Below are 10,732 nucleotides of genomic sequence, written 5' to 3'. Positions count from 1 at the left end.
ACTCATAATAGGGGCCACAAAATACATACAAAGTACATACGAAATTACAGTTTGAAGTTTATGCGAAGTATGCATAATCAGACCATAAGGGAAGCTGAATCAGAAGGCCTTGAAAGCCTTGGGCATTACATAAAAAAGTAAAAGTAGTAGAGAATCGATCACGGAAGGCATATCCCTTCAAAAGCTTAGAAATGAGGGCATAAATAAATATATTCCGACCTATTGATAGCGTACTCCTTTTATTGAAGTCGGTTAAAATTACAAAGCAAATGAAAACTCAAATGGTTCAATCATTATACAGCTCTGAGGCCAATACCTGTTCTGTGAAAATATGAAGTGAAAATATGTTTTCCATCACTTCACATATAATTAAGAATATGTTTTTAAATGAAAATAAAAGTTTTCATAGTGAAAGTATTTTTTTGCCAATTTTTGTGGTTGTGAAAAGAAAAGTTGCGCATTTTGCTCGAATACATCATATACAAGATAAAGAATATAATTTTCTCAAATTAACAAAAACTTTTCAAAATAGCATTTAATTACCGAGAATCGCTTAAAATTAAATAAAAAGTGATGATATAGTGAAAAAATAAAATCTTCACTGAGTTTGAATTTTTCGTTTTCACTTCACTACTTTATAGAACAAGAATTGTCTTGCTGGACAACATCTCCATGTAAGTACATTATTCGTTTTCTTTTGAATCTTCTGTACCAATCATTACCAATTACCATTACCATTTTTTCCAAAATTTGTTTGCTATAATGTGGAAACCTGCGTTCGTTTCGAAATGGTCGAATTACTACTCGCATCGGCCCTGTATTTTTCCTCCTAGTAGGAAAATTAATTTATGTGTACTTAGTCTTATGAACCATTTCGGCGTAAAATGCAAATAAATTGAGCAATTCTAAACATGCGGAAAATTCAGTTAAGATCTGAACTTGGTTTTTTTAAATTAATGTATAATTATAGTACTTAAACAACAGAAATATTATTTAAACATGTCCCTTTTTATACGAATTCCTTTTTTATTATCTCTAATTCATAGTCATTATTACTTAATTATTTTATTATAGTTGCGCAGCTTTATATATCCTATGTCTCTTGTCTACAATTTTAATAAATAATGCAGCAATAAAGCGGAAAAGCAATTCAAATGAACGCCTTGCAAAGTGGACAATTGGAGAAGTTGTGCCTTATAATGTGTGCATAGCACATCTGTTAAGTGCTAGAAAAATTCAGACGGGCCATAAATAAGAGCAAGTGGTCCGGTCCCCAAGTGCAAAAAACATACAAGTAACCAGCAGCTGCAGAACCAGGCATATATGTACATATATATGTAGTACGTATATTGTATTTATATATTGGCAACGATAGCAACTGCAGCATTTCGTTGTTAACACACTATGTATATAAACGTACAAATGTGCATATACCACCAGTGACCGAGTCTATGGTGCTCACAGCTTGGTTGAGGTCGCGGCCCTGTATTTAGCACGACTTTAATTGATGAATATTGAACAGTTGTTCAGGGCGCGCGCAATGACATGGAATAGTGTCGGCGCTTGCCACTGCTGCCTGGCTAAACATATGGATGTATGTGGACAAAGTTTATATGTAATGGAGTGATGTGCCGAACTACTAACCTTTTGTTCCAGTTCTCTTTGAATTGCCGCAGGTGTGATATATTTGCAATTTTTGTATCGTGGATTGTCTGATTGTTTCTCGTACTTTCTCGTTCGCTTGTCACAGGAATTGAAAGCGATAATATTGCGTAGCCCGGAATTTTTCACTTCTGTCCGCGATAAAATCTATTAGCATTCAATGGTTGTCAATAATTTAAACAATTTATTTCATGAAATTATAAAAAATGAATTATATAATGAATACACTTTGGCAAAAGACGGACCGAACGGTCAGCGCAGTTGACAGACGGACGGCTATTGGCTTATTGCACGCGCGTCTATAATTGTGAAAATAAATCTCCGTGCACTTTTTTGTCTTAGTTTTTCGATTTTTCTTTACCGCCGAATAAACTTCCTCAATTTTCTTTATTGCTTTTACTTTCTTTACGCCTTACCGCTTATGACGTTACTGATGGCTCGTCGCATCGACCGATAGTTTCACTTTTTCCTGCTTCCGTTTTCAGACGCGCACGACACGCAACTTCACTTCACTTTATTTAACTCGCTAATTGAACGTGTTACAAAATGTTATCTTTTAACGCGAATGCTTAACTTTCTGTTTCTTCCGAGTTATCACCGATTTAAGCCAGCACAATGGACCAACTATGCACCAAGTGATCTGGAACTCAACACCTAACCTAGCCACAAAGCAGAGAACGTCCAAATAGGTATTTACGAACAGCAAACAAAACGGAATGTGTAGAGCGCTGTCAAAAAATGTGGAACCCAAAAACAGATGATAAATGAATTCCACTTACATAACTTCCAAAGATGCCAATTAGGTTAAAAATTTGCCGTCAATAAAATAAAGGAGCAGTTAAACGGTGCAACTGCAAGTTCTTTTCAAAAGTCTGCCAAACTAAAGAATTTCTAAAAGTTATTACAGGACCTTGCATGTATAGCGACTTTCGAAAGCAGTTTTTATTTCCGAAAATCAAACTTTCCTACACCACTTTTTTTCTTTTTAAACAGTGAATGCAGAAAATTCCAATTTCACTTGTGTTACCAGAAAATTCGCACAAAACAACTGCAACATGTCTAATGTTTATATATTTAAATTGTTCATATCAGGAGAATTCATAAATTAAAAGTATTCTATACTTGTTCTGTATATTCTTAAAATGTAGCTATAAAACAAGGAAAAACATGTTATTTCTTAGAACTCTGCACCCCACTGGAATGGTGTCAAGCACTAAATCGTGAGGGAGAAAGTAAGTCATTAGCCCTTTCATAACGCCTGCTATTGCGTTACATGCTGCCGACCATTTTTCGTTGCTTTGTAGCATATCCCCACTAAAGTGCTGGTTTTTTCCACGGTACGCAACGGGTTAAACCCCTTGCGACCAGTAGCAGCAACTGCCGATTTATTTATTTATCACCCTATACTTCCAGTAGTGCATCCCAGTGACGTCCGGTAGTGCATTCCAGTGGAAGTTTTGTGATCTATCCCTGTACTGACTTTCATTCTTGTTTTTGTTTTGTGTATTTTCCTTTCTTCATCTTTGCTTTGNTTTCCACGGTACGCAACGGGTTAAACCCCTTGCGACCAGTAGCAGCAACTGCCGATTTATTTATTTATCACCCTATACTTCCAGTAGTGCATCCCAGTGACGTCCGGTAGTGCATTCCAGTGGAAGTTTTGTGATCTATCCCTGTACTGACTTTCATTCTTGTTTTTGTTTTGTGTATTTTCCTTTCTTCATCTTTGCTTTGTAATTGTTTCCAGTGTTGTTTTCTTTGATTTTTAACGTGCCGTGACATTTGTTTGACAAATTTGTTGGGTCGTGATTTGCAAAAATTTTCTCCTAACCAATTTTGGAAACTTGGCGTTCGTTCCAAAAAATAAATAAAAGTTTATAAAAATTGAAGCAATGACAGCACCATCAGCAAACGTATCAGCTTATTTAGCAGCACAAAAGAAAACAGCCAACAAGGAACTTGCGTCCGAGTGGACTACCATCGAAGATTTGCACAACGAAAAGTAAGAAGTTGCGGGACGCCAACATATTCCGAGTTCTTTCGTTTTATTTTAATCCTTGGTTAATATTTTATGAACTTTAGGTTATGGAATGAATTGACTATTTTGTTAACGCGTTTTGTTCGTCATCCCGCTCTGCAAGATGAGGATACTTTGCTACAATTATACCAAAACTTCATATCGTCTTTCGAAATGAAGTGAGTAAAATTTGACTTACAGTCTTTTACCAAAGTTTATATTATTTATTTATTTCCGATTACAGGATAAATCCATATGGGCTAGTGCAAATTCTCGAAGTAGTGGTAGAACATATTTCCGATAAGAAGGAAGCCGTTGAGTTCTTAGAAAAACTGAAGGAGAAAGTAAATATTTGCGATGAAGCAGTGTGGTATATTAGGGTAAAAAGCAATTTTGTAATATTCATTAGACACTATAAAAGATCCAAAAATTGTAGGTATTGCAAGGTAACATTTATTTGACCAACCTTAATGATTTGGACGCCACAAAGAAAATAATTGAGGAATTGCGTGATGTGCTCGAAGAAGCCGGAAATGTTACACCAGTACATGGTAAATTTTATATGCTCGCCTCACAGTACTACCGGCGAGTTGGCCAACACAGTGATTACTATCGCTGTGGATTGCAATTCCTTGGCTGTTCGCTCGATGATTATCCTAAAGATGAGTGGGCGCAACAAGCTTTTTTCCTTGGCTTAGCAGCATTGCTAGGTGATGGCATTTATAATATCGGTGAATTGGTATGTTTCGTTTAGTATAAAAAAATTGTATAATTCTTTTGTAATTCATTTTTAAAAAGCTTGCACATCCAATTCTGGAGTCGTTGAAAGGCACAGACAACGAGTGGCTTGTTGAATTATTGAAAGCATTTAATACAGGCAACATTCCAAAGTAAGTATATTCTTAGTGCTGTATACAATAATAATTATATACATTATTTAAATAATATTTTCATAAACAGGTTCAATGAGATGAAGAAAATTTGGTCAAAGATTCCTGATTTGGCGGCGCAAGAAGTAAAATTGCGTAAAAAAATCTCATTACTTTGTCTAATGGAAATGACTTTCCAACGTTCAGCCATTCAACGTTCGATATCGTTCGAGGAAATTGCAAAGGAAACAACGCTGCCTTTGAACGAAGTTGAATTGTTAATAATGAAAGCGCTTGCCCAAGATTTAGTACGTGGCGAAATAGATCAGGTCGCTGGAGTGGTGAATATGTCATGGGTACGTACACTGTAACTTCTGTTTAAATTATTTACACATAACGAGTATTTTCTTTTTTATTGGATCTTAGGTGCAACCACGGGTATTGGGTCGCAAACAAATCGCCGGCATGGCCACAACCTTGGACCATTGGATGGCATCTATAACATCAATGGAGAAACTGATGGAAACGCGTGCCGCTGAAATTTTAACCAACTAATACTTTTTGAAACCTTTTTTGAATTTTTTTTCAACGTTTAGATTATAAATGAAATAAAATGCAAAATGTACTCATAAGAAATAGCTGATGGGATATGTTCTGCAAATGTAAAGTAATAAGCAGCACAACATATTTACTGAAAATCAAATCTATAAATTAACCAGAAATTTCAAACGGCGAAACTGTTAAAGCTAAATTCAAAATTTAAATTTTTTCTTAGGGTCATGTATTTTTTTAAGATTTAGTTTTTAATTTAAGTTGGAGCAGCATAAAACTATGAAAAGAGGTTTCGGGGAATCAGCTGGAGTGACAGTCCTTGGCCAGATATGTAGATGTAGATCTGGGACATTCCGGTTACGTAGACCCGACTGTCGCAAGAACGCGTGCATTTTGGTAGGGAGGCGTGTTTTCGAGCAGCAGTAAATGTACGACTCTGCCTACATCACTCGCTTGAGGAACAAAAGTTTGACAATCCGTTGCCCTCACTGGAAGATCAAAAGCAACATAAAAAATGTTACTATGCAATTCATGCAGCATTTCAGTATATTACCAGTTGAGCATCAGCAGCAGAGCATCAATAAAGGAACAAGGTTACAATATTTCGTTAATTTCTACGTAGCTTGAACACATCCGATGTGTACCTGAGAGCGACATGAATGAATATTTAAAGATAAAGTACATTTCCCAAAATTTGAATGTCAAATAGCTCTCGCATTGATGACGACTTAAGTAACCACTAATGAAACACTGTACTATAGTATGGTTTGATTTGTTTTAATTTTTAGTTTGAGTACAAATTTGTTTTGCTATATTACATTCTTTTTAATTCCATTTCACGCCATTATCAAAATTACATACATCAATTCTAAAGATATTGTGCGCGGAAGCAATATCTTACAGTAGATCTAGTTCTCTTTTGCCTCTTACATCTAAAAGTATTAATGTTAGTGTACTATTATCGTAGTAAAAAAATACATTACAATTGCATACATTGAAAGCCAATTGTTCTTGAAATGAGAGCCAACTAAAGCACTCATTACTAAAATTAAATTTTCAATCATTACCCAAGTTATTTGCCGTATTCAGCAATACGAACATGCATTTACTTATGAGGCCATGAGAACCAAATGTGCCTCATATACAAAACAAAAAATCTTCAGTAAAATGAGAAAGAAGGATCTATAAACCACTGACAAGTTTATTGTACCTACATGATGCTACCTATTAAATATAGTAAGATAAAACTAAAAGGGCGTGCATCGGGCTATTACCGTTTCGATTCTAGTCATGCATTTTAAGCTGTAACGATTTTTTTTGTTTAACGTTAGGCTACTTTGGCTCTCAAGGCCACATACATANATCTGACAAGTTTATTGTACCTACATGATGCTACCTATTAAATATAGTAAAATAAAACTAAAAGGGCGTGCATCGGGCTATTACAGTTTCGATTCTAGTCATGCATTTTAAGCTGTAACGATTTTTTTTTGTTTAACGTTAGGCTACTTTGGCTCTCAAGGCCACATACATATGTAAGATAAAATTTTTTCTGTATGCACACATACTTATATCATAAAAGCAACAATTGATTACAGCCAGCTTTATTGTGGGCTACAAACGCCTTGAATTCGGCACTAGCGCGTCCTGCAATCTCAAATCATATATTCAAGCAACGCAATTTTCGCTCCTGAATGCGCGATGTGAATTCGAATGTGGGTGGCCGTTTAATTTCTTCGTGCGAGTCGCGACGTATACGTTCCGGCGACACACCCATCACAGTCCACAGAGGTATTTGACGTTGGTGTAACTTTTCCAGTACAAGAAACTCCAATTCGAATAGATGTTGATCCACAACATCGGGCATTTCCTCACGCATAAAATCGGCTAGACGCAACAAATACTCTACATTATGCCCGCTTGGTCCACGGCACTCCACAATCTGTTCGGCTATATTATCGTGCGTGTCTTCGCCGAGCCAGTGGCAATTCTCAGAAGTTGCAACGTACACTAAAACAGGAACGGCTTCGCCGCTGAATGGTGTATCAAAGGAAGCGACACGCGGGAAGAACTTTGTTTCGAGGATAACGTAACCGCCTAGATGGAAAAAGAAATTAATGTAGTTTAGAAAAAAGAAGATTGACAAAGAAAGTTGCATGCCATAAGGGCGAGAAATCGCATTCACCTAGCGTGCATTCGCGTTGTTTGAGATAATCCAACGCTGTGCTGCCGGTAATTTTATAAGCACAACCCCAGGTGATGCCCTGCAATAAAGAAAAAAACAAAAGAGAAATTTAAATAAATATATTACCAATTGCATTTAAAGATATTTTTGATATTTGTACTAGCTGAGCTTTATTTTTATAGAAATTGAACATGCTTTATTTAATGCCGAAGAAATGATTGTTTGTATGTACATATGTATGTATGTATGTATGTATGTACATCCATTTATTTTTTAATGTGCTACAGCCATCTGAGCATGTTCTACACTACATCATCTCAATGCGCCTATAAGCAAACTATAGTGTATACGCATTGCGCGTGTTTTTCATTCACAATTAATTCTTCCAATAATTCGTAGATGCTTTTTCGTAAAGTGGTTTGTTAAATACATTTAAGTGTGCAACGTTGGTTGGAGTCGGCGCTAGCCGTTCGAGTCTTCCATGCTTGTTTCTCGGGGTCACACACGAGTTCATGGTAACTCTTTAATTAACCCTGGGGAAAGTCCCCGGGCCTAGGGTAGAAAGTACCAAGGCGTAAAAAGGCTCAATGAATTTTGTGCTTCGCCTATATTCCGAGGAAATCCGCCAGACGCCATAAACAAAGAGAGTGATCGAGTTTTCGTGCGTTCGGTGTCCACGGAAACGTGCCAGAGTTTTGATATTAGACATTTACAAGTTTGAGTTCTCTCACATTTGTTGTGTTTGGGCTCTTGGACGGAATGGGGCTTACATTGGGAAATTTGGACGCGTGCCAGCAAAAGATCTCCTTTTTTTAGTTTTTGCTGCTGTTTTTTTTTTTTGCTAGCACGTGGCAGTGAAATTTGTGTGTACAAACATACATAAGTATAGATAGAGATGTATAGTTGCTTCCCTCCCATGAACCAAAAATACAAGATCACCTAATCAAAGAAGCAAGAAAAAAGTATATTTCTGAGCGTTTTTGACATCTGCCTAAGAATGAAAACAAACAAAGAAAACGAAAAAGGCGCGGTGATTGAGTGCGATTAAATTGGTATTTATTATAAAATATACAAAGTGAAACTTGATGACAATTAGCAAAAAAAGTTCATAAAATATGGTTTTCATGATTGAAAGTGTTTTACAATCGCATATCATTACCACGGGTCGATTTTTCAATGCCAACGTTCTGGCCACAAACGTGCACCCACTTTTCACGCAAATTTACGCCTTTTGGCAAACCAAACATACGCACAAACTTGTTCCGATCACACAAAGCACTTTATTTTATATCATAAATATGCAATAAACCAAATTTTATAATTAAAATCGCTGCAGAAAACACATTCAATCGCTAAAAAATCACTACGAAGAGGTAGAAGACGGTGTAAACAAAACCGAAAAACGTCAAAAACGCTACGAAAACTTTTTTCTGAAAATCGATTACAAATACAACGATGGCTGATTAGGTGATCTGTAGTCGTTGGTTCATGCTTCCCTCCGTATAGGCGTAATATTTATGCACACGTGCTTAGCTACGGTGGCTAAAAGCTGTGACAGACGGCAAAGCTTATGCATATAATCGGGCACAAATATGCGCATAATAATTTTACCCTTACGGCCGGCAGTAATGCGAATACACGAGCCGCAAGGTCATGGGTTCGAAACTCAGTAGAATTTTCAATTATTTCGTTTTCATTCTTTTTTTTATAAGTTCTATATTTTTTACGTTGCCTTCAGTTAGTTGTTGACTTTTTAATAAAGTTCAACTCTAAAAATTTAAATTAACCAATAGTAAAATAAAAAATGTGATATAAAATAAAGCAAATTAAAATAAAAAGGTAAAATTAAATATATTCAACAATTTATATTGAGCTCGAGGGCGTTTTTTAAATGAAAATTTATTGTGGAAAACTAACAATAATTTGAAAAAATGGTAGAATACAACAATACCAACAACCACATGATCAAGTGAATTGCAGCCGAATAGCTTCGCTTGATTGTGTTGGCATAACAAAAATGAAAATAGTTGAAATAAGCAAACGATAATTTACAAGGCGTACTTAGCACGGTGCATAGGCAACTGGCTGAGTCAGTGGGATCGTCGGTTCGAATCCTACTGAAAGAAGTCTGATGAGGAAATGTGGTGATTTCCGAAATAGCTATCACTTCTACCATTTTTTCAAATTATTGTTGCTTTTCCACAATAAATTTTCATTTAAAAAACGGCCTCGAGCTCAATATAAATTGTTGAATATAATTGTTATAAGGCCGAAAAATAAAAAAAACAAGTTAAATTAAATATATAAATCAAATAAAACAAAAAAATATAAAATAAATAATAAAAACAAAAACATTGTTTGCAATCGCTCCAACCGGGGATCGAACCTGGCAGCTACAGGCTTGTAGTCCGCAACTCCCACATTTCGGCTACTGCGGACGCGAAATTCGCCCGCTTGGTTTGCTTACTTGTACAAAAGACAAAAGCTGGCCGTTTTTACCAGTGTAGTAGTCGAAGTTCCCCGAATCCGAGATAATTCCCAAAAATTTCGTGCTTTGGTTCGGCTGCTTATGTGCATTTTAAATAGGAAAATGCAATTAAGAGTCAAATCAAATAAAGGCTGTTTATGCGAATAATCGAGCCCATTTGTCAACCGTATAAAATTAGTATCGATGATGCTAATAAACTGTGTACATACATATGTAGTACATATGTATGTATGTATGTACATAAACTACAGTGCGAAACTGAGTACATGGTAGTTAATCTTAAATATTTGCAAGGTTTTTAAAGTTAAAATTTGTTTGTTAGTTTTTTGAAAAAATATGGTTAACGCTTTAACTAAAACCGTAAAAATTAAAATTGCAATATTTATAGACCTTAGAAAAAGTCAACAAATTTTCATCAAAGCTTTTAACTTTTTAAATTTAATTTTTAGCGAATTTCTGGGTATGCAGTTTTATAGTCTGTTAAACTAAAGTGCAAGTTTCAAACGGGCAAAAAAATCGCGTTGATTTTCAATAATAGTTTTTTGGCTGAAACACAAATATCTTTAACGTGGTCCTGCTAAGGTACAACTCTGAATTTAACTAAAATATGTGCATATTTTGCTGAGATAAACAAAATAGCTAAAATTAAATAATTAACTTTTAGAGGGAGAAAAAATGTTTCCTTGTGAAGAGTGTGAAATAGTCTAATAATAAAGCATATACTCCTCTCAAAATTGTACCCTGACAGACGGCAGTAGATATCTATTGCGGACTAAAAAATCGCAAGGTCGCGGGTTCGAGTCTCACGGCCAGTGGATTTAATTTTTTAATTAATTACTATTATTATTTTTATGAAAATACATCTAGCGGTAAATCTTTTAAATAAATTGAAGCTATAAAAAATTTAATTAACTAATAATAAAATAAATTATGTGAAATAAAATAAAACAAAAAAAAAA

The 10,732-nt window shown here is 35.3% G+C and overlaps 2 protein-coding genes and 1 long non-coding RNA gene across 5 annotated transcripts in view; 1 reads left to right on the top strand and 2 right to left on the bottom strand.

Moving 5' to 3' along the window:
- Positions 1-2,360, bottom strand: part of LOC108365603 (uncharacterized) — a 10,895-nt gene extending 8,535 nt beyond the window's left edge. The window contains exons 1-2 of the long non-coding RNA XR_001847958.1: positions 1,645-2,360; positions 1,215-1,216 (exon numbers count right to left, since the gene is read on the bottom strand). This is a non-coding gene — a long non-coding RNA (uncharacterized LOC108365603). The remainder of the gene's footprint in view (positions 1-1,214; positions 1,217-1,644) is intronic.
- Positions 2,361-3,416: 1,056 nt separating this feature from the next.
- Positions 3,417-5,661, top strand: Rpn9 (regulatory particle non-ATPase 9). Its single transcript, XM_017619665.1, has 7 exons — positions 3,417-3,664; positions 3,745-3,858; positions 3,924-4,059; positions 4,116-4,418; positions 4,478-4,569; positions 4,640-4,904; positions 4,975-5,661. Exons 1-7 carry the CDS (start codon positions 3,555-3,557, stop codon positions 5,101-5,103), a joined length of 1,149 nt encoding a protein of 382 aa, XP_017475154.1. The 5' UTR covers positions 3,417-3,554; the 3' UTR covers positions 5,104-5,661.
- Positions 5,662-5,932: 271 nt separating this feature from the next.
- LOC108365600 (glutathione-specific gamma-glutamylcyclotransferase 1) overlaps positions 5,933-10,732 on the bottom strand; it is a 42,169-nt gene continuing 37,369 nt past the window's right edge. For 2 of the 3 annotated variants that reach the window (XM_017619666.1, XM_017619667.1), the window contains exons 4-5: positions 7,286-7,364; positions 6,463-7,197 (exon numbers count right to left, since the gene is read on the bottom strand). In XM_017619666.1, coding sequence (XP_017475155.1) covers positions 6,761-7,197; positions 7,286-7,364 — 516 coding nt within the window. In that variant the 3' untranslated portion in view covers positions 6,463-6,760. Of the gene's footprint in view, positions 6,311-6,462; positions 7,198-7,285; positions 7,365-10,732 lie in introns of those variants that run through there. The other variant, XR_001847957.1, reaches the window with a different exon arrangement.

Source organism: Rhagoletis zephyria, unplaced genomic scaffold (assembly GCF_001687245.7).
Source record: "Rhagoletis zephyria isolate East Lansing unplaced genomic scaffold, Rhagoletis_zephyria_1.1 Rzeph_scaffold_01927, whole genome shotgun sequence".
Classification (NCBI taxonomy): domain Eukaryota; kingdom Metazoa; phylum Arthropoda; class Insecta; order Diptera; family Tephritidae; genus Rhagoletis; species Rhagoletis zephyria.
Note: the sequence above shows the minus strand (reverse complement) of the source record. Positions and strands in the feature narration are given on the sequence as shown.